The following is a 23691-nucleotide window of genomic DNA, read 5'->3' as shown; positions in this document are numbered from 1 at the left end:
TCTTTGTAATTTTTGATGAAGTGAAAAATCGATCCACTTGTACCCGTTCTACTCTACTCAGGATTTTGTAGACTCCCGTCAGCCATCTCTTTTAGTCTTTCCTCATATGAGAGGAGGTCCAGAGTAAAAATTCAAAATAAGCTGTATGTGCTGGGGGGAGAAGAGGCTGATATGCAGTCTATAATTGGGCCCTTGGGGTGATAGAGTCTGAGGATCTCAAGGCTGTGAAAAAATGTGACAAAATGGTGGCTGTAGCCAGAAGGATATTAAGCTGAATAGAGAGAGGAATCATCAACGAAAAAGGGAGGTGTTAATACCCTTGTACAAATTGTTGATGAGGCCTCACTTGGAATATTGTGTTCAGTTATGGAAGCTGTATCTTGCTAAGGATGTAAGAAGACTTGATGCAGTCCAGAGGAAGATGATGAAAATGGTACCAAGATTGTGCCAAGATATGTACAAGAAGAGATCAAAAACATGAATATGAATACCCTGGAGCAGGAGTTCTAAATTCAGTCCTCGGGCCATACCAGCCAATGCCAATCAGGTTTTCAGAATACCCACAATGAATAAGCATGAGATACATTTACATGCATTACTTCAGTTGTATGCAAATCTATCTCATGTATGTTCATTGTAGATATCCTGAAAACCTGACTGTCCTGAGGACTCGATTGAAAACCACTGCCCCAGAGGAAAGAAGGGATAGAGGAGATATGATACAGACATTTAAATACTTAAATAATATATGGAAGTATTTTGGGCATTGATCTCAGAGCTAAGCGCTATTCTATAAATGACAAACAACTCAGAGCAACTATTATAGAATAGTGCTCAATGCTCATTTTTTTGTACCAAATTTGGGTTCTATTTATTGAATCTAGTCCTTAGTGTCTAGATTATCAACCTTTCTACTCATAGCCTGCCAACAGTTTCTTCTTGACTTGTCTTTCAAGAAACAATTGAAAACTTATTTATTTGTTCAAGTTTTATTTTATTAGAATGGTATGTTTTTAAGTATAATTGATGTTTACGATGTTTGTAAGGAAGAGGTAAGGAGGTAATGTTTTTCCTGTTATGAGTATGGATGTAGTGGATTAGGGGGCTCGTAAGGAAGAGGTAAGGAGGTAATGTTTTTCCTATTATGAGAATGGATGTAGTGGATTAGGGGGCTCATAATCGAAACAGAAAAACATCTAAAAACCGGCCTAAATTGGCACTTGGACGATCAGTAACAAAAGTCGTCCAAGTGCTGATAATCGAACAGGGTTTTAGACGTATTTAAAAACGACTTAGGCCTTCTCAGTGCTGCTGAACGACCAGAGCTATAAGGGGCGTTTTAGGAGGAGTGGTGAGGGCAGGATTTGGGTGGGACGTGGGCCATCCTAGACTTAGTCGTATTGCATGTATAACTGAAGGTTTTACAACACTGCCTAGATGGAACTTGGACGTTGTGACTTAGGCTATCTAAAACCAGGTCTAAGTCCACAAAAGGTATCCAAAGTGACCAGATAAGCACTGCAGACACAAAGTACAGACCCCACACACATAGCCCCAGTGATCACTGACCCCCCCAAACTCCATAAAAAACAAAATAACAACTTTACATATCTGCCTCCAGAACATCAGCACCTGGCAGCCTGGCATAGGAAAGCCTAGTAGAGCTGCACAGAGGTGGTATAAGTCGTCTTAGGGGTGGGTTAGTGAACCATGGAGAGGAGGACCCAGGCCCATAAGTCACTCTAATCACTGCAAATTCATGGAGAAACATGTACACCCTCCAAAAAAAAAACCCAAACCCTTTTGTACTGCCATATAAGTGGCTCCTGCAGCCATAAAGGCTATTGGGGTGGTAGATTGGTGGGTCTAGTAGATTCTGGGGGTGTTTTGGGGGGCTCACCATGACCTATAAGGGAGTTGTGAGATGTTTATGTGACACCCTTTTTGTGAAGTTCACAGCAGTGCCCTGTAAGGTGCCCCACTACTCTGTTGCCATGTCTGGGTGTCCAGTACCTTATTTTTCTGTGCCCTCCCATGCTCAAAAGGTCTTTTTCTAAGCATTTTTGAGTTGGATTAATTTTTGGTCGAAAATGGGGTATAAAGATGGACGACTTAGCGGTCTGGACAATCAGATGGCTGGACGTATAGTTGGACAATTTTCGGGGAAAAAAATATGCTGGATGTATTTTTTGAAAATGGATCTTTTCCTGTGCCCGACTTTGGACGATTTGTGAGTTAGGCCAAAACAGACTTAGACGTTTCTTTTGATTATGCCCCTCTATGTGTTTTATTGTAATCCGCTTATGCTTTAAGCGGAATAGAAATTTTTTAAAATAAATATGTACTCAAATATGTCAATTTGAGTATAAGACAAGGTATCCTTTTCCCCCCAAAAAGGATGAAAAAGGTTGACTCGAATATAAAATGAACTTGGGTCAGCAATTCAGCGAGCGGCTTAACACTGGGCAGGAGCAAGGAAAGGTCGCTCATGCCAAGTACACCGCTGAGCTGCAGGAACTCAAGGTGGCCATTTCATGAGGTACTCGGTGTGGGGCAGGAGCGCAGAAAACTTGCTCCTGTCCGGCGCACTGCTGGACCACCAGGGATTCATAAAGGTAAGTGAGGGGAAGCGGGAGGAAGGTAAAAAAAACTTGGCAGAGTTGGCCAGGACAGGAGACAGGAGGGATCCCTCCTGTTTCAGCCAACTCCACCAGGCCATACGGCAGGCCCAGCAGAGGCCTGCAATAAGTCTGGCAGAGGGGCAGTTGGATGATGACCCGAATATAAGCCAAGACCCCCCATTTTGGGGCCATTTTTTTAGCCCCCAAATATCGGTTTATATTTGAGTATATGCGGTAAATATACACTCATACATGGTGCACTGTCTCTGTGAATATATATTTCATATTATGCAATATTCTTATGTTTTTCAGTGCCCTTTGTCAGGATGATCAAGATGAACCCCATTTAAAGCTTGAGAACATTATTGCTATGGTGAGTTTGTTTAAAAAGTCTTGACTCCTGTTTTTACCAAATAAAAGCATGTTTTACTGGCATATAAGTGGCTCCTGCAGCCACAAGGGCTATTGGGGTGGTAGATAAGTGGGTCTAGGGGATTTTGGAGGTAGTTTGGGGGGCTCACCATCACCTATAAGGGAGCTGTAGTGAGGAGAAACCATGGCATCCTTTTTGTGAAGTTCACAGCAGTGCCCTGTAAGGTACCCCCTATTTAGGTGGCATGTCTGGGTGTGCAGTCCATCACTTTGCAGACCTCTCCCACGTCCAACAGGGCTTGTTCTAGGCAAGTTGGACGGAAATGTGGTATAAAAATGGACGATTTAGTGGCTTGGACAATCAGATCGGCAGGACGTATAATTAGACGATTTTCGAAAGTAAAAAAAAGTTGGACGTATCTTTCGAAAATGTGTCTTAGGCTCTTTTTAACTTTGGATGACTTACGAGATGGACGTAAACGGACTTAGACGTCCCTTTCGATTATGCCCCTCCACATCTTCAGACAGCCATCTGAATAAAATTATTATTAAATTATTATTATCTTAACTTGTGCCGAAGCCATGTCCCCCCATCCCCCGTAATCTCTCTTTAAGTCCTTTCCTTATTTCTTTATAATGCATTATTATGTTGGATAAAATACAGATGGAAGAGGTAAACATATTTTAGATTTAGTATTGCATTTGTTTCTAGTTTCATTTGATAAGAATGAGGGGCATAATCAAAAAAAGCGTCTAAGTCCCCTTTTGGCATAAGTCCTTAAACGTTCAACGCAGAAGCAGGGAAAGTGTCCATAACCAAACCAAACGTCCTTGTTTTGATTATGGCCTTCCTCTGCCTAAACATCCAATCACCACTACGTCTAAAAGTACACCCACACCACGTCTACACTTTTCAGCCATAATGAAACAAAAAAACGAATAAGCCACAAACGTCCAACAGAAGGGCTTTTAGGCGAAGAAGGAGCCAGTCCTTCGCCTAAAAGCTGGATTCTGTAACCGGTGTCTGTCAAAAACAACACCAGTTACAGAACCCCCCCCCCCCCACACACACACACACACAACGATCCAGGCAGGAGGGTGCCCAAGCCCTCCTGCCATGTCGAACCACGACACACCCCCCCCCCCGACATATCGGGGCAAGAGGGAGCCCAAGCCCTCTTGCCCCGCTGATTAACATCGGGCCAGGAGAGAGCCCAAGCTTTCCTGGCCCCGGCGAGCCCCCCCCTGCTACTTGAATTGGCCAGGCGACCCCCCGCCGCTACTCGTTCAGGCCAGGAGGAAGCCCAAACCCTCCTGGCCCTGGCAACCCCCCCCCTGCCACTACTCGTTCGGGCCAGGAGGGAGCCCAAACCCTCCTGGCCCCGGTGACCCCCTACCCCCACCCCCCACTACAATATGGATAGGAGGGATCCCAGGCCCTCCTGCCCTCGATGAAACCCCCCTCCCCCCAATGATCGCCCCCCCCGAAACCCCGACCGCCCCCCCAGCCGACCTGCGACCCCCCGGCCGACCCCCACGACCCCCCCACCCCCCTTCCCCGTACCTTTTTTTAAGTTGGCCGGACAGACGGGAGCCAAACCCGCCTGTCCGGCAGGCAGCCAACAGCAGAATGGGGCCGGATTGGCCCAGCTGTCCCAAAGCCCCGTCCACAGGTGGGGCCTAAGGCGCCTGGGCCAATCACGGGACTCCCTGATGGGGACAGGTGGGGACGGAGAGGATCCTGGTGGGAACGGGCGGGGATGGGTGGGATTTCTGTCTCCGTGCAACTCTCTACTTCAGACGGAGGAGTGGCAGAATAGCCTCTTTATAATATCAGAGCAAATTGGAGAAAAATATTAGGAATGGAAGAAAGTGATTTGTAAAGACAACAAGGTTTCTTATTTTTCTGAGTTTGAAATTTTTAAATGAATCCTAAATTATTATGCTCTAAATGATAAATCCCAGTCATATATCACGTACTCCCTCTTCTACTAAGGCGCACTAGCCAATTTAGCACACGCCAATAATTAGCGCGCGCTATATGCTAACGTGTCCATAGAATATAATGGGTGCATTAGCATTTAGCGTGTGCTAATCGATTAGCGCACGCTAAACAGGTTAACACGCCTTAGTAAAAGGACCCCTAAATTTGGATCAGGTTGTCTCTGTTTTGGCATACATTTAAGAAGTAAGAAGATGCTGCCAGAAGGCCTACTGGCAACATAGGCTATAATCGCAGAATGTCATTTTTTAAAAACTTTTTTCATTGTTTTATGTTTTGTAGTCAGACTGTCCGAAATCAGAGTGCTTAGAAACCTTGTCAGCTATGGAGCTTGCAGAGCAAATTACACTTCTAGATCATGTTGTTTTCAGAAGCATCCCCTATCAGTAAGTGTCTTCTCTCCAGATAGTCAACAACACTAGCTTAAGTTTTCTTTCCTCAGTTGCTGTTCTTTTTGATCTTATGTTTGGAGCCTCCTTATTTTGTCTGGTGTTGTATATTAGATGGAGCATGCGCGTCTTTTTTATAATACTAAGGGGAAAATTCTGTAAAAGGTGTTTAAAAAGATAGGTGCCTATCTCTTGTCAATCATAATTAAGCACCTATTACAGAATCACGCCTAACTTAAAACTTAGGCACCTGTAATGTAGACCAGAGTTTCAGAGGCCTACATAGATGTCTGAGTCCTTTAGAGAATCACATCTAGTGGCGCCCAAGTCCTTCTCTGCCCCTAAACATAGCTACTTTGATGTTAGGTGCAGTTAGGCGCCGTGTGATAGGTGCCTATCTTTTGTAGAATCACTCCTAAGAAGATAGGCACCTATTACCCAATTAATATTTTTTTTTTACTGTGAACTAGTTAAAGCTCATAATTGAAATCATTTTGCTAATTAAGGGGTCCTTTTACTAAGGCGCGCTAGCCGTTTTAGTGCGGGCTAAATGCTAACATGTCCATTATAGTTTATGGACGCATTAGCGTTTAGCGCGCACTAAAACGGCCTTAGCGCGCCTTAGCAAAAGGACCCCTAAGATAAGCTCCTATCTTTAGGCACCTCTTATAGTTTTCAAGTTTCAAGTTTAATTAAAAGTTTGATTAAATCGCAGTTTCATATTTCAAAGCGATGTACAGTATAAAAATAGAGAAGACGGACTGCATTTATTACAATAAGACGTATACCAAACATACAAGTACAAAAAAGGGAAAAGGGTGGAACTACAAATTAATTTAAAGAAAAGAGAGACAAAAAAGGTAAAAACAAGAGGGAAAGGGTAACTTTATCCATTAAAATTAAGATTAAGACAGCCTCGTAGAAAATTTAAGTTTCAAATGCATCTTTATAGAATTCCTCCCCCCAAGTCTTCACAACATGGGTGACATCACTGATAGATCTTGGCATGAGAACACAACTCCAACCTAAGTTTATAGAACTTTTGAGTGGATTCATTTCAAGTACGCACTACTTCCCACGACCATTTTCAGATCTCTCAGGAGTCGGTCAGATATGTGTCTCTCATGATGTCATATCCTCCCCCTCTTCCTTTTTTTTTAATGATGTAATTATCGATTTCCCCCTCCCCTTTTACCTTCAAGCTCATGTCCGTGTTTGTAATTCGTCTTTTAATGTTCACTCTTTTCCTCACCCATATTAATTATTTTGACCTTTCATTTTTTTAGTATTTTAAACCGGCTAGATGTATGTCGATGGTCGATATATTAAAATTAATAAAACTTTAAACTAGAAAGAGACCAGTCCCTGCTCAAAAGAGCTTACAATCTAGCAAATACAGAAAAACTGGACAAGAAGGTGCATCTATACACAGTGCTCAGGTGGGGGAATTACAGAGGGAATGAAAAGATATGAGGTTGATATTCAAAATAGGATTGCAAATTAAGCATGTTAATTGAGTGATTAACACATTTTCTTAGCAATTAAAAATTTGAATCATAGGGCTGGTGCAACCCAGCAAGAACAGTAAGCAAGGCAGAGGCACCTATATCCTGTGGGTGGGTGACACCAAAAGCCACCACAATCCATCCTACTTGGGTTGTGCTGGGCTACTCTCTCATTTCTCTTCCCCATCTTCCACATGTCCAGCATCACATCTCAAGCTATATCTCTAGCTACTAAGTAGTACATTTAAAACAAACCAGAGAAAATATTTCTTCACACAACAGGATAATTTCCTAAAAGAGAAGTCCATAGGCCATTATTGAGATGGCTTGGGAAACTCCACTGCTTATTTTTAGGATAAGCAGCATAAAATCTGTTTTACTACTTTGGATCTAGATAGGTACTTGGGACCTGGGTTGGCCACTGTTGGAAACAGCATACTGGGCTTGATGGACCTTTGGTGCGTCCCAGTATGGCAGTTCTTATGTCTTGATAAAAGGGGACCATAGTTAACTCAAGATTAATTTCTTAATCATGAGATTAATTGCAATTAAAATATTTAATCAGCCAACAACCCTAATTCAAAACCATTAATGGCTGCACAGATTTTTATCCATTCAATCCCTGCAAATTAAAAACCAATGTTTGATTACATTTATAATATTATTATTCCATACTTTTCATTGAATGCCTTTTTATATCATTCTTCTTGTTCTTAATTAAAAATCTAAATTATTTTTTAAAAACAGTGTTTGATATATAAATTCAGTAAGGGCTCCTTTTACTAAGCTGCGATAGAGTTTTTAGTGCTCACAGAATTTTAGTTCATGCTAAACCTGCGCTATGCAGCTAGAACTAACTAATGCTGGCATTAGCATCTAGCTAATACTGGCATTAGCATCTAGCACGCGCGCTAAAACCGCTATCGCAGCTTAGTAAAAGGAGCCCTAAATCTTTTCATAAAGGTGGTTAATAAATAAAGGCAATTCTATAAAGAGATGCCCTCACTTAGTTGCCTAGAGGGTGCCTAATTGAAGCCTATTCTGAAAAGAAAAGTAGGTGCCTACTTTCTTTTATAGAACACTAGGGTAACCTGTACCTACTATGTACCATGCACTGTATCATACAGCTGGTGTAATTTCTTGTGCCTAAATCTGTGGTTCCCAAACCCATCTTGGTAGAACCCCAGCCAGTCAGTTTTAAGATTTCCATAATGAATATTCATGAGTTAGGTCTGAATGTGATGGAGGCAGTGCATGCACATCTAACTCCTGAATATTTATTAGAATTCCTGAAAACCTGAATGGCCTGGGGAGGTTTAGGAACCACTGGCCTAGATTCTGGAGATATACATGTAACTTATTGTGTTCAATATGTTGTGCCCAGATTCCGCCAATATGAATGTGGATCTGCAAACTACATGCTATCAAAGATATGAGCATAGTTACTGCTTAGCACAAAGCCTGATTTCTGGCATTAACACACAAATGTGCACACATTGGGGAAAAGTTTATGAGGTGCCTAAAGATAGGTACCTAACTTAACTAGGGTTGCCAGATTTTCCAATCGGCAAATTTGGACCCCTAGACCTGCCCCCAGTCCCAACCTAGCTCTGCCCCCCACTGCCTGCTCTTGTCAGGCAGGTAGGAAGTCCACGCATTCGCGGACTTCCTCCCTGCCCGATGCGATTTGAGGAGGCTTTTCAAAACCTGGACAGAGTGCTGGGTTTTGAAAAGCCATCCGGAGCCCTGGAGATGTCCTGAAAAGGGACAACCAGACATCTGGTAACCCTAAACTTGACCCCTACTTTATCAAGCTGCGCTGCCGAGCAACATGAGCGAAATGCCAAGCTGCTCATTCTGTTCCTGTGGGCAGCTTGACATTTCGCTTGCGCTGCTCAGTAGTGCAGCTTCATAAAAGGGGGTGGGGATAATTAGTATATTGGTTTCAATTGACAAGCTCATAATTGGAAAAAAAAAAATTAATTAGGCAATAGGCACCTAACTTCTTAGGCATGATTCTACAAAAGATAAGCACCTATCACAAGGCGTCTAGCAGTGTCTTAACTCCAAAGTAGGCGTGTTTAGAGGCAGAAAAGGACTTAGGCATGAGTAGGTGTGATTCTCTGAAGGACTTAGGCACCTATAATGTAGGCCTTTAAAATCCTGGGCTTCATTACAGGTGCCTAAGTTCTAAGTTAGGTGCAATTCTGTAATAGGTGCCCAAGTATGATTCACAAGAGACAGGTACCTACAGGGCAGGATTAATTCATCGAGGGCCCCTAGGCACACAAGTACACTGGGCCCCCTGCCCCGCCCCACCCCACCATGCACCCAGGCGGAAACAGGAAGCTGCGTCAGAGGGAAGCTTTGGACAAGCAGTACCGCTTGCACAATTACAGTTCCCGTTGCCTTTCTTACCCGTGTTGCTTGCTTTTCTTACTTTCCGTCGATGGGGAGGTTGCCGATCGGGGTGAGGCCCGCGTTGCCAATCGGGGGGGGGGGGGGGGCCGCGTTGCCGATTGATGCTGCAGGGGCCCTTCACCATTTGGAAAAAACAATGTTGATGCCTTCCTTCATCGGGCCCCCCTGACCATTTCAGGCCCTAGGCATGTGCTTACTTGGCCTATTGGTTAATCCTGCCCTGGGTACCTACATTATAGGCACATATATTTTTAGATGCCATTTACAGAATTTCTCCCATACTGCATACATATTAGTACAATTTAATCTAATCTAAGGCTTGGCTTTATATACCGAGTCATCATTCTAAGAAAGCTCGACTCAGTTTACAGTAGTTAACCTAACAGATAGAAACCATAAGGAATGATGGCGAAATTTCAAGAAAATTAATTTTCAAAGTGTTTAGCAAATAAAGTGTTTTTTAAAGATTTACAAAAAAAATTGAAGCGAACCAGATTCTATAAAGGTCACCCAAATTTGGGCATAAACCCAAAGACAAGAGTGGCCATGGGAGGGACATTCCCAAAAGTTTTACAGTGTTACAAAATTCAGAGAGGGGTGTGTGTGTGGCGAGGGGGGGGGGGAGAGAGATACATGCCCAATATGCACTCCTGGTTTCAGCAGGCATAAGTCCTGGTGCCTTATTTTAGTTGTGGGAATAGCGCTAAGAGATTGGAGAAACTGGGACTCTTCCCTGGAGAAGAGGAGACTTAGAGGGGATATGATAGAGACTTACAAGATCATGAAGGGCATAGAGAAAGTGGAGAGGGACAGATTCTTCAAACTTTCGAATAATAAAAGAACAAGAGGGCATTTGGAAAAGTTGAAAGGGGACAGATTCAAAACAAATTCTAGGAAGTTCTTCTTTACCCAACGTGTGGTGGACATCTGGAATGCGCTTCCAGAGGGCGTAATAGGGCAGAGTACGGTACTGGGGTTCAAGAAAGGATTGGACAATTTCCTGTTGGAAAAGGGGATAGAGGGGTATAGATAGAGGATTACTGCACAGGTCCTGGACCTGTTGGGCCGCCGCGTGAGCGGACTGCTGGGCACGATGGACCTCAGGTCTGACCCAGTGGAGGCATTGCTTATGTTCTTATGTTCATTCCAAAGTACCCTTTATTGAATAGCTCTGAGCACTGTGAGAATATCTGCCTGCTATCAGCAGATAACACCTGTTATGGTAAGCAACTGTGCTATCTAAGAAGTGACATTGAGCTACAAAATATATAAAATAATCAATGTGGCCATACAAATAATAGACATAATTAGAAAAGAGCACTGTTGAATATATGTTTCATCTGAAACTATGTTGGATACTTTAGATTATGTTTTATATGTGGCTGAACATTGACCTCTGTATTCTTAGAGAAAAAAAAACATATTAAACATAGATTCTAGTGTAATGTGTCTAATGGTCCTGAACGCTAGGATCTTGTATCCCAACCAACAAGTTGCTTGCAGAAAACTGTTAATCGTGTTTTCAAACCCCTCCTCCTTGCCAGGGAGATGCTCCTGCACCCTCAGCTTGTTTTCTGCAAGCAAGTTGCTCAGAAGAGTTTTTGATCTGCTCTGCCATTTTATTATTTTCTGGTATTTTTTGTTCAGTTATCTTTGGAGTTTCTGTGCCTGGAAATTCCTACTTGGAGGAACCTCTGCCTGGGGGAAGACACAGACTCACATAGTGGAAGTCGGCTGCTAACAGGATCAGCTCTTCAGAGACACCTAGCTAGCCTGCCTGCTGGATATTTTTTCAAAGCTCAGGGGCCATCCCCTGCGTAGCTGCTCACATCCCTGATATACAGTCAGGAGCTTGAGCACAGACTGTGTGGGTTCCTTCCAGGCTCAGCCAGGACTAACAGTAGGCTAGCTGCATGATCCTCCCCCCCCCCCTCTTTCGTGGTGCAGTTTCCAGGGGATTGAGTTCAGTCTAACTGGCAGCCTGAAGATCAGGTATGTCCTGTTTCTATGAATTTTTGAGGCAGATTTCTTCTCCCTTTGAATCCAGCTGAGATCCTGTGCTGAAGCAGGAAGGCACTGCATGGCACAGTGAGTAAGGCTGTTGAAGCCTATGGGGAAAATTGGGGGGTCCTTAAAATTTGGATTTAAGGATTTCTGACTCTAGAGCCCAAGGGCTCTTTTTTCTAAGCTGCGCTAGTGGTTTTAGCGCGCTTAGCATGCACTAAATGCCGCATGCACTAAACATTAAAACCACCATTGAGCTGGCGTTAGTTTTTGGCGTGTAGTACAGGGTTAGCACGCGCTAAAAATGCTACTGCACCTTAGTAAAAGGGGCCCCAAGTTTCCCACCTCCAAAACCCCTTTCCCTGTGATTTTGTTCTTTCAGGGAGGTTTCCTATGGCTGTTTTTGGTGCGATTTTTTCTGGCAGCGACCATCTTGGATTTTTAAATGATCATTTTTTTTCTTTTGCCTCAAAACCCCTTGATTTTACTTAAAATCAACTGGGACAGACTCCTCAAGCCTTTTAACCTCTATATCATGCCAGGTTTGCACTGGATAGTCGTCTGAGAAGCGTCCATGCCCTGCGTGCAGTGGAGCGCACAGGGGAGGGGCAGGAGCTTCAGGCTCAATCTCCTCTGAGTCTTCCAGGGCTATGGATCTGCAGTAGGCACATCACCAGGGCAAGAGACCCCTTCCAAGACCCTCTGAATTTGTTTTGGTGAACTGTAGTTGTGTGGAGGCCGCAGAGCCCAGGAGGACTGGTAGGGGGTCCCTGCCGAGGTCAGGGTGACCCCCAGTACAGGGCTTCATGCCCAGATTTTATGAGCCTTATATGGAATACTTATTTAAACTGCCAAGGGTCCACAGTGCACCAGTGGTGGCAGTGCTGGAATTTCCCCTGTGGCAGGCACCCCGGCCAGATTAAGATGCAGACTTGGACCAGAAGGTTTAGTCTGAAATGGACTGGGAGGATAGCAAGCCTGATACCATGCTACTTTTAGCTCAGGATGAAGTTTCCTGGCAGAGTCTGCTTCTATGCAGGAGGACAGCAGTCATGAGGTGGTGGTGACACTGGATCAGGGGGAAAACCCCACAGTGCATTGGTTGTTAAGAGTCTCTGCGTTTTTGACCTAGGGCAGTGGTAGGCAAGCTCATTAGTCAAAAGAGACAAAGATCAACAGTACAACGATTAAGATTTCTTTTGAGAGTCATACCCCGCGCCCGCTTGTGCTACGATGGCTACGTCAACCCAACTGACACCCCACTCGCCCGCACGTAGTCAAAATCGATTTGTGGCAGAGCCTAGAGAATGACACGGGGAAAAAATTTGTCTCCGTCCCTGCGAGCTCAGTCCCCATCCCCACAAACCATCTGATCCCATCCACACAAGCCTCAAATACTTTTATACTGAACTTATTATATTAAAGTATAAAAAGAAACAATATTCTGTACAATTGTCAATTTATAAATCAGTGTCTTATCCCCACCTCTCTTCCATATTTCCCTTCAGCATCCTCAGCCCACTCTCTCTCCACTTCCCTTCAGCGCAGGCACATAAAAACAAGAAAGCAATTTTATATCATTTTCATTCTATTCATCCATAGAAATTAAAGTCTAAATAATGCCAGTCACATAAGAAAACATGATTTTACAAAAATAATTCCCTGCACAGTCAAGCCTGCAAGGATTGCTAGATGTCTTTCAGCAGCTCCCCTCCCTCCCTCCCTCTCCCTCTCCCTTACCTTCGTGGCCAAGTCAAAATGGTATGCCAATAATAAAATTTTTAAAAACACAAAGCACACTGTACGCAGAGAAAATGTTAATTATCATTTATATTCCACGGATTTTCAAAGAGGTCAAGGCAGATGACTTTATGCAATGTCACCTCAGTAACAACTATACAAAAATATACCAATATACCCCCTCCCTTTTTACTAAACCACGATAGCGTTTTTTAGCGCAGGGAGCTGCATTGAATGCCCTGCACTGCTCTCAATGCTCATAGGCTCCCTGCGCTAAAAACCGCTATTGCGGTTTAGTAAAAGGGAGCCATAGTACAAAATATAGGCAGCAGATATAAATTCTCAAAACGGACACATTTTGATCACTAAATTGAAAATAAAATCATTTTTCCTACCTTTGTTGTCTGGTAATTTCATCAGTCTGGTTGCACTTTATTCTTCTGACTGTGCATCCAATATTTCTTCCCTTCTTTCAGCCTCCTGTATGTTTCCTATCCTCCAGACCTCATTCCCTCCCCTAACTTTTTCTTTCTTTCACCCTGCCCCCTTCTTTCTCTCTCCATGCTCCCTTTCTGTCTGTCTCCCTATCTTTCTCTCTCCATGCCCCCTTTCTGTCTCCCGTCTCCCTTCTTTCTTTCTATTTCCCTGCCCCCCCCTTTCTTTCTTTCTCCCTCCCCTCCCCCAAGCCACTGCCATTGGGGAACAGGCTGCCACCACTGCCGGGGAACAGGCTGCCACCACCGCTGGGGAATAGGCCGCCACCACCGCTGCCGCCATCAGGGAACAGGCCGCTGCCGAGTTCTGAGATCTCCCTGCTTTCCTTCCCTGTAAAGAGGACGCTGAAGTGCCGGGCCGACCAGGCAGTGATTGGCTGGCCCAGAACTTCCCTTCTAATGTCAGAATTGACTTCGGGTGGCAAAGGTTGGTCGGCCCGGCACTTCAGCGTCCTCTTTATGGGGAAGGGAAGCAGGTTGGGCACTCCTGCTTTAGCTAGCTGAGCTGCACTCAAGTGGCTAAAGAGCCACATGAGACTCACGAGCCGCGGTTTGCCGATCACTGACCTAGGGGAATGATCTCTGTCTTCACAGGCATTCAATACCATAGTTCAGCAGTGGGGGCCTCCATAAATGGATCTGATGGCCTTGGCAGTGAATACCAAGATGATTCATTTGTACAGCCAAAGATCCGAGCTCAGAAGCAAGGGGTTGGATGCATTAGTCCAATGGAGAATGAACTATTGTACATGTTTCCCCCATAGCCCCTCAGTTGAATCATTTGTAGGATTGCGATCCATTCCAGGTTGGTAGTCCTAGTGGTATCCGATTGGTCCTGCAGACCATGATATATGGACCTAGTTTATCTCCAGAGGGATGAAGGCCTCAGACTTTCAAGTGGATATTCTGACTTAGGTCCCAGTCCCTATTAAGAATCTGGAACACTTTGAGCTTACAGCATGGCTTCTGAATGGGCAGCCCTGACAAGCAAGGGATATTTGGATGTGGTCATACCACGTTGCTCAGAGCAAAGAAGTTGTCCATGGTGTCAGCCTATGCTAAGGCCTAGAAGTCCATTCAGTGTTGGTGTGCGACAAAGATGTACAGCCCTGGTGAGCTCAAATTTATGTAGTCCTGGACTTTTTGCAGGAGGGACTTCAGAAGGGGCTTTCAGTAGGTTCTCTGAAAGTGCAGATAGCAGGTCTGGGGTCTGCTTTGGTATGTCCCTATCATTCAGGACCACTAGACACATTGCACTAGAAAGAAAATTTAAGTTCTTACCTTGGCAATCTTCTTTCTTGTAGATGTGTTTAGTGGACCTGAAGCCCCACCCTGTGTATGGGCTTTGCCCGCCTTCTGTCTTAGGATCAATCTGAATTTGAAGAATTTCTGTCCCTCAAAGAAAAAAAAGAACAACTTGATATGTATTTCCTCATGACCTTACACTCTGGTTTAGGTCTTTGCTTATCTACAGGGCATGTGAGTAGATACAAGCTCTATACATAGTTGGCGCTATTGACACAAGTTTGGATGTTACCTTGTTATAATGTTTTTTTTTCCTATAATTGTTACAGAACAGAACAAAATTGTGCTGTCGGGGATCTTTCCCCATTTCCCTCCTTCCTTTTATGTCTTTTATTACAGAGCTGCTTGTGTGCAAACTGAGGGGGCAGGAGCAGCTCCCTCGGAAGGAGGAGGGTTTGAAAACATGATTGACAGTTTTCAGCAAGAAACTTACTGGTTGGGATACAAGACTAGTGTATATGACCACTAGACACATCTTCAAGAAAGATTACTGAGGTAAGAACCTAATCTTTCTTTACCCCCTCCTGCCCTGTTTTACAAAACCATAGCATAGTTTTTAGCATTGGCTACAGCAGTAACAGCTCAGACGCTCACAAGGAATTCTATGAACATCAGAGCTGTTATCGCCGCGGCCAGCACTATAAATCATTTTTTAAAGTGGGTTAGTTTTGATTATTTGTAAATGATGTTTTATGTTCTATAACCTTCAAGGGAATTTTTTGGGCAAGGCTGGATGAAACCTGATAATACTGAAAGAACACCATATATGATGAGAACTAGTCAACACTTCAATGATGTGAGTAACACTGATAAATTCTATAAAAAGCACTAAAGATTGCATGCACAATTCCGATCACATACCCAAATTATATATGAATTTTCACTGAATAAAAAGTTAATTAGCGCCTTAATTGGCATTTTATCAAACAATTATTGGTGCTAATTAAAATTTACAAGTTGCACGTAAATTTAGGCACAAGTCAAAAAGGGTAGGGGCACAAAAATAATAAGGGCATCTGTGCCTAAATGTAAATGCAGCAGCCACATTTATTCTCAGGATATCTTCAGATGACCTTTCACAACTCTATTGTTCATGTGATTCAAAAAAAGACTTCAGAAGTGTCACTCAAAGCTCAGTTAAACTCTCATTGTTATGAGATATACACATCCACCTCATTATTAGTCTTTCTCATTAAACTCTTTCTAACCTCTTATTTGCTCCTTTAGTCTCCCCATAACTCTAAATAACTTTAAAGAATGGTAAATAGAGACCACAATCACTTTTGAGCATTCTGCAAAAAACCAAGCATACACCCTCCTTCTTATAACTTCCATTTAATGACGTCATTTCCCCTACTTACCTGGTCGACCAGTTGTGAATACGAGAAAATCTTTATTGGAACCCCTTTTGAAATTTATTGACCATTTTCTTTGTGATGAAGCAAGAAGGGTTGACTTGTTTTTGAGGGATTCTACTCATCTGTTGAGGATTTTGAGGGATTATGATTGTCCACTCCAGGAAACTTTTCTGGTGACCTGTGTTTCATTATATACGAGAATACAGCAGGAAGGAGCCCTGGATAAAATTGAAGAAGTACTAAATCGGCATGTTGAGCCGCAGCAAATAGCAAGATCTTTCCTGACAACACTTGCTGAATTGGTGATTAAGAACTATTTCTGCTACAGAGATCAATACTATCAATACTAAAAAAAAATGCTTGAGTACCTGATTGTAAAAACCGCTTAGATAACCTTGATAGGCGGTATATAAAATCCTAATAAACTTGTAAACTTGTAACTTGTATCAACAGGTGGGAGATGTAGCAATGCAGGCAACTTTGGCCCCATCAGTGGCCACTCTCTATATAGCAAGACTTGAGGACGGTTTTTGTATCCATCTCATTTTTTTCATAATATAACCCTATGGTGAAGATACCTGGATAATGCTTTTTCATCTGGTCAGGTTCTTTGGTGGAGCTGAATGAATTTATGAGTTGGATCAATTTTTTGGACCCTTGCTTACAGTTTAAAGTATCATTTGACAACAATTCTATAGAATTTTTGGGCTTATAGATTACATAATCACTAAATAGTTTCCAGACTACACTACATAGGAAACCAGTATCCAGAAATACATTTCTACATTTCTCCAGTTTCCACCCCTATCTGTTGAAATTTAAATTACCAGTGAGCCAATTTTTGAGGTTAAGATGTGTTTGCTCAATGCAGACATAATTTAAACTTCAAGCTGCTAAGTTATGGGAACGATTTGAGTTGAGAGGCTATCCTAGAAAAGCAATACGTCAAGCATATTTGAAAGCACATTATGCAAATAGAGAATTGTTGGAAGAGTCAGACTCTACAAGATTGGACACTTTAACCTGTGTGCTACCTTTTTTGAAGGAGAAGGATCCTTTGTAAATATTCTAAAGAAGCACTGGCACATTATCCAACTAAACCCTTGTTTCAGTGAGGTCCCTATGTTAGCCTATTCAAGATCTAGGACCATAGGGGAAGAATTAGATCATCTAAAGTTTAGGGAGTTGAAGGAGAGGAAGAATGAAGGAAGGTATGAACATGGGGTGTGTATGGGGTGCCAGTGGTGTGAGTGTGCTTTACAGGGGGGAAAATGGAAGGATCATCAAACAGGGAGATTGCAACAGTTCTCAAATGGTGTATATAATAGAATGCCCTTGTCAGTAGGGCGAATGAGTAGCCCTATAAAAATAAGGTTGAACGAACATAAATCACGAATCATAGGGGAGGTAGTTCAGCCCCCTCTAGTATTACATTGGCAGGAGATGAAACATGAAATGAAGGATATCAGGTGGAGAGTTATAGATTCTGTAAAGTTGGGACGTAAGGGTGATAATTGTGAGAAACTACTGAACTTTAAAAAACAATTTTGGATCTTTACTTTGAATACGGTAGCCCCCTTTGGGTTAAATCTAGAAATAGAATGGATGTCACTAATTTAATTCAGGTCTGCGATGGGAGGAGTAGGGGAAGTTATAAGAAGGTTTCTTACTTGCCTGGAACTGGGGGGGGGGCATTCAGTGAGACACGACAGAAAGTGGTGAGTGTGAAAGTTGGAAGTAAATAGTTTAGGAATGGTTAAAAGGGAGTAGTATATTCATGTCTGTCTTTCTCACAGGGGAAGTCCTTGAAAAAGCCATCTTCTTGTTTTGGCGAAACACGTTGGACATATTCCCCTGGCCGACGGAAAGAATGCTCAAAAGATAAGTGATTGTGTTTTCTATTTACTCTTTAAAGTGATTTAGAGTAATGGAGAGACTAAAGGAACAAATAAGAGGTTAAAAAGAGTTTAATGAGAAAGACTAATGATGAGATGGGTGTGTAAATCTCATAGCAATGAGAGTTTAACTGAGCTTTGAGTGAAACTTCTGAAGCCTTTGTTGAATTACATGATCAAAAGAGCTGATCAATATCTGATATCGGATATCTGATGATATCCTGAGAATAAAAGTGGCTGCAGTATAGTATAGCTCTTGGGATAAAAAAATTAGAGCTGTAATTATTTAAATGTAAATGTAAATGCAAGCATTTGCACTACATTTTCGTTGGTGTAAATGGCCGCTCCATTATTTGTGAGTTCTGAGTGTAAGTGCTATTCTGTAAACTATGTGCTCCTTTTACAAAGGTGTGCTAGTGGTTTTAGCATGCTAAAATGCCACACGCGCTAGCCGTTACCGCCTCCTTTTAAGCAGGTGGTAATTTTTTGGCTAGCGCACGCTATAGCACACGCTAATCTTGTGCGTGCGCTAAAAACGCTAGCACACCTTTATAAAAGGAGCCCTATGCCTAACTTTAAGCACGGTTTATAGAATAGCACTTTTTGGGTGTCATTTATAGAATTTAGTCCTAAGTACATATTGAATGTGGGCATTCTGTGTTTTATCCAGCTAGTGCATTGCGATTAGCATGCGCTAACTAGATAATGCAGTGTTAACATGGGAGTACTTAGCCCTTTCTAAGTAGGAGGTGGTGAGTGCTTTTGTGTTAATTGTTTGGTCTCACACATGAATGACATTAGCATAGGACCTATAAATAAAAAGCCCTAAAAAGTGCTATGCTAAATCTTGGGATTAGTGCACAGAAAAGTCCTGTGTTAGAACATGCTAACCCTAGATGTTATCACATCTTAGTAAAAGGGCCCCAACCCCCCTCGTCTATTAAACTGCGCTAACAGTTTTTAGCACAGAGTACCGCGCTGAATGGCCCACACTGTTCCCAACGCTCATAGATTTCCTATGAGTGTCAGGAGCAGCACGGGCCATTCAGCGTGGCTCCCCACGATAGAAACTGCTAGCGCAGTTTCGTAGAAGAGGGGATAAGTTTCCTGCTTGGGGTTTAATTCTTTCTCAGCAAAATGAGATCCTCAGTCTCTTTTCACCTGTAGATAGAAAAGTATCACAAGCTGCAATGCAGAATAAATTAAACCTCACCTTCTGATTTTAGCTGTTTAAGGAATTTTGGTCAGTTTTTTTTAATAACTTGTTTGTTCAAAGAAAATAAAAAAAGTTGTAAAAATTATTTATTTTACTTATTTTTAAAATTTCTATACGTTTTTTTCCAAAACAGTTTACAGGGAATTACATACATAAAATATTAAAAGTCAATACAAACTAAGAACAAAAGCAGGCAGATTCAATCTTACATAAAGTCAATTGCTCAAAGAAATGCATCTACAAATAGATATAAGAAAGTGAGTGTTTCAATTCCATGAATCTTATACCACTGTTCTTCAAAGCAAGGCTCATGAGCCAAGTATAGACCTCGGGGACCTTTTGGGCAGCTTTGCAATCAAATTCAACTTTCTAGCCTTTCCCCCCTTCCCAAATCCACCAACCCTACCTCCCTACCCAATGCTCTTACAAACAATCATCTTCCCAGCAGCCATTTATCCAGGCTATCCCTGGCCAACCCCAGAGGTGTTTTCTGTGAATATCCTTCCTATATGGCAACAGGAAATTGTTGCAGAGGAAAGGCCCCTGGGGTTGACCAGAAAGATCCTGGCTGAATCACTGCTAGGAAGACAATTGTCTATAAGTACATCAGGTGGGTGGCAGGTAAGCAGGCAGAGAGGGATGCTGGACTCACTCACAAAGTGTAGAGGGAAAGGAGGAATGGAAAGAGAAAACCAAGCAGGAGGGGAGAATATGGGAGATGCCACACTCAAGAAGAGCCTGAATAAGTGATCCCTGAGCAAGGTGTGGAGGAGTGGGACTGTTTATTGTGGAATGCTGTTGAAAAGGAGAGAGAGAAAGAGAGGAGGGAGAACCTGGAAATGGGGGAGGGAAGAGATTGCTAAGTGATATGTCCTATATGTCCTATATGTTTGGATTTTTATTGTTTTTATTGATTTTTATATTGTCACATGAGGACTCTCCTGACATCATGTCTCTTGGAACGTTAGACTTGCATTGAGCTGCAACTGTGCATGAGTAAAATTGAGATATGTCACAACATGCACAGACTGGTTTCCATACACTTGCTACTTTCATACTCAGGTAGATAAATTATTGAACGCCACTCGTAGGTGCCTGTCAAGGACAGAATATGCAAAATTCTGAATACTGTAATAATGAACTTCTGTCAATCATGGAATAGTCATGAATAGCCATGAAATATGTCTCATCATCAAAGCAGTCAAATTCCTCTACATACCAGGGGCACAGTGAAAGTTCTACCTCAGAATTGAGCAAACGTTAGAGCCACAGATTACAACTAAGTACAGAATGGAGGAAATATCAGACAAGAGAGGGAAAGAGAAAGATCCAGTCTAGACTAAATAGGAAAAAATGCTAAAGCCTTACCTTATCTTTTTGTATATTGTCTTTCTTATGAATAATTGTCTGCTTTTTTACATATTTGTCCATAAACTCAACCAGTTTATTGCTTCTTAATGGCAAACCTACAGGTTCTGCCATATTTGTATTTTATGTTTCACATTTTATATCACAACAAAAAACTTCAATAATCCACTTAAAGGAACAGCCAAAAACAAAAGACCGATAAACCAAAGAACCATGAAAGGTGATCCAAAGTGTTTTTTACAATTATTTTTTAAGGTTTTTGCTTTTAATACCAGTTCCTTAACTTGTTTATATGTACAAGATTTGTAACCACAGTTATCGCATCATTGTGCTTCATATGGTTAGTACTGACAATTATTCCTAACATCCTTTATTTTTGGGGTGGGGTTGCTTTTTCAGATGAGTAACCTTGTTGCCTCACAAATTATAAACCACACTGACATCAGCTCCCGTGCCAGCTCAATTGAGAAGTGGATAGTGGTGGCTGATATCTGTCGCTGCATGCATAACTACAATGGTGTGTTAGAAATCACCTCAGCTTTAAACAGAAGTGCGGTCTACAGACTGAAGAAAACCTGGGCTAAAGTCTCTAAACAAGTAAGGAAGCAATAAATATTATGACTGGCTTTGGGGTCACCATGTGAGTTCTGGGAATCATTGCACAGGAAATTAATCATCATTGACTAGAAAGCATTACACAGTATCAAGATGATTACCTTACCATTCTAGGAGGGTTTGGTTTTTTTTATAGAAAGGAAGATTGGTAAGGAAAAGAAAAACAATAATCAGAACCAGCTTTCCTTGGTCAATATTCTAAGAAAGAAGCATTAAGTTACTTTACTGCAGTTGTTTTGGGAGGCATTTATGAAGCCCTGTTTTGTATCATTTTTGATGATTGTATTCATTCGGTTTGAACTTCAGTGTTCCTACTGATTTTGAAAATATAAAATAACAGAATTAGGTTAGCAATTGCTCTGATAGTGTTGTAAATATGGGAGCCATCTCTGTGCTTGAGCACCCCCAATATTGAACAACCTCCTTAACTATGTCAAGGACATAGAGAGAGCTAATGGGCAATGGTCTGAAGGGACAGAAGTTGGAACTGGGGTAGTATGGAAGAAGAGGGAAAGGGATACTTGATGGGAGAACTGTTAGGAAGAGAAAGGGAAGGGAGGCAGGCAGGCAGGGGAAGAGATGGAATGGGGGCAGTTGGGAAGAGTAAGGGAGAGAAGTTGGATCTAGGGATGGGAGGGAGGGAGAAATGTTAGGCCTGTGGATGGAAGACAGAGAGATGCAGCATCTTTTTTTTTTTTTCTTCATTTCATTGTTCAGCATCAAGGGGGGAGAAAAGAAGAAAAACAGAAAAAAGAGGGAGCAAACTATTGGACCATGGAGATAGAGGGAAGAGAGCTGGGACAAGATAATGCTAGGGGATGGAAAGAAAGGGACAGGGAATTATAGCCTGACCAATGGAGAGAGGGAGGGAGATTCTGAAAGTGGTGAGCCATGTGAATGAGGTCAAAAGGGAGATGACAAGATGAGTGAGAGAGCAGTGAGTACAGTGGTAGAAATGTGGTAATGGGGAGTAGATAGAAGGGAATAGGAGGCTGGGAAAGGAGTGAGATGGGAAATGGGAGAGCTAGGGACTGAGAGAAGATGGGGAATTGAGAGGTAGCTGAACATTTAAAAAGAAGGGTGAGAAAGAAGGCAAGATTTGAGTGGACAGAGGCAGTAAACAAAAAGTAAAGAAAGCTGTAAGGGAAAAATCAATATGTTGGAGATAGGCATAAGAAGGAAATGGAACGACAGAAGAGGAGAATAATATGGACAGCAGACACTGGAAAGAGAATTAGTTCAAAATAGACAAAAAGCAGAAAGAGAAACTGGAACCAAAATGATGGAAAAACAAAACATCCAGATAACAAGGTAGAAAAAAAATTGTTTTATTTGGAATTTATTAACTGGAATTTGTTAGCTTTGAGATATGTGCATCACAATTATTTTTGTATTCAGTGGCGTAGTCATATACTGTACAGCTGATTTGGGGGAGAGACTGGAGCCCAAAATTAGTGGATGGGCACCAAAGTTTCTACCCGCCTGAGTGCAATTTATAAATACTTGAGCTAGTAGGGATTCCAAAGCCCTGCCAACTGAAGACATCTTCCTCCAGTCTGGAAACTCAGAATCTTCAAGCTTTCCAACCAATGGCAATATCCTCAAGCTGCCCCTGCTTTCATGCATGCATGAAAGCCAAGGGGGGGAGAGGCAACTGCTCTGCAATATTGCTGCCAGCTGCAGAACTTGGGAAGTTGGAGGGGGAGGAGGTGGCCATCAGTTGGTGAGGCTTAGGGATCCTTACTAGCTACAGCAGAGGAGATATTCATTTTGAGGGAGCCTAAGCTCAAACTGGGAGGCTAAAAAAAGCAGCAATATTTACCCTGATTAAATGATTCTTCACGTGCACTGCTGACAGCTGATTCAGCATCCCCTCTGATGAGGCTCACCTCTGAAGAGGCTCAGCGTAGCTGTAATAGAAGTGAATGGGAAAACCAGGAACACGCATCCCTGCTCATCAGAGTATAGATGTGGAAGCCTATGCCTGCTCCCACTTGTGCACGTGGAGGATCACTCAGTCAGGGTAAGCATTACTGCTTTTTTGGGTTCCACTCCACAGTGTCCCTTTAATGAAGGTTTATTATTAGATACGTATATCTTCTATATTAGTGATTGCAAATTTGGGACCTGCTGATCAGGATAATTGCACACAAGCGTACTTATAGCTATTCTAGGGTTGTAAAATGAAATGAAAAAAATAATGATGCAAAATATTTTAATAAAATCCAAAATCTTATTTTTTATTAGTTATCAATATTAGATCATAAGAGTACTCAATTCCTTTGATTATCAGATCAATTGAGTATCATTTGCATCATGAGAATTATTACAGAAGCCAAAAGCTGGCCTTGCTCATAAAAAATTCCGTTTTACCAGTTACACGTCC

The 23691-nt window shown here is 42.3% G+C and overlaps 1 protein-coding gene across 6 annotated transcripts in view; it reads left to right on the top strand.

Moving 5' to 3' along the window:
• The window catches only part of RASGRF2 (Ras protein specific guanine nucleotide releasing factor 2), a 422861-nt gene that overhangs the window by 348000 nt on the left and 51170 nt on the right, over positions 1 to 23691 (top strand). For 5 of the 6 annotated variants that reach the window (XM_033924793.1, XM_033924646.1, XM_033924482.1 and 2 more), the window contains 4 exons: positions 2934 to 2994; positions 5278 to 5381; positions 15565 to 15649; positions 21090 to 21287. In XM_033924793.1, the coding sequence (XP_033780684.1) occupies positions 2934 to 2994; positions 5278 to 5381; positions 15565 to 15649; positions 21090 to 21287 (448 nt within the window). Of the gene's footprint in view, positions 1 to 2933; positions 2995 to 5277; positions 5382 to 15564; positions 15650 to 18007; positions 18576 to 21089; positions 21288 to 23691 lie in introns of those variants that run through there. The other variant, XM_033924873.1, reaches the window with a different exon arrangement.

Source organism: Geotrypetes seraphini, chromosome 1, assembly GCF_902459505.1.
Source record: "Geotrypetes seraphini chromosome 1, aGeoSer1.1, whole genome shotgun sequence".
In the NCBI taxonomy this organism is placed as follows: Eukaryota; Metazoa; Chordata; class Amphibia; order Gymnophiona; family Dermophiidae; genus Geotrypetes; species Geotrypetes seraphini.
This window is presented reverse-complemented; position numbering and strand designations above follow the sequence as displayed.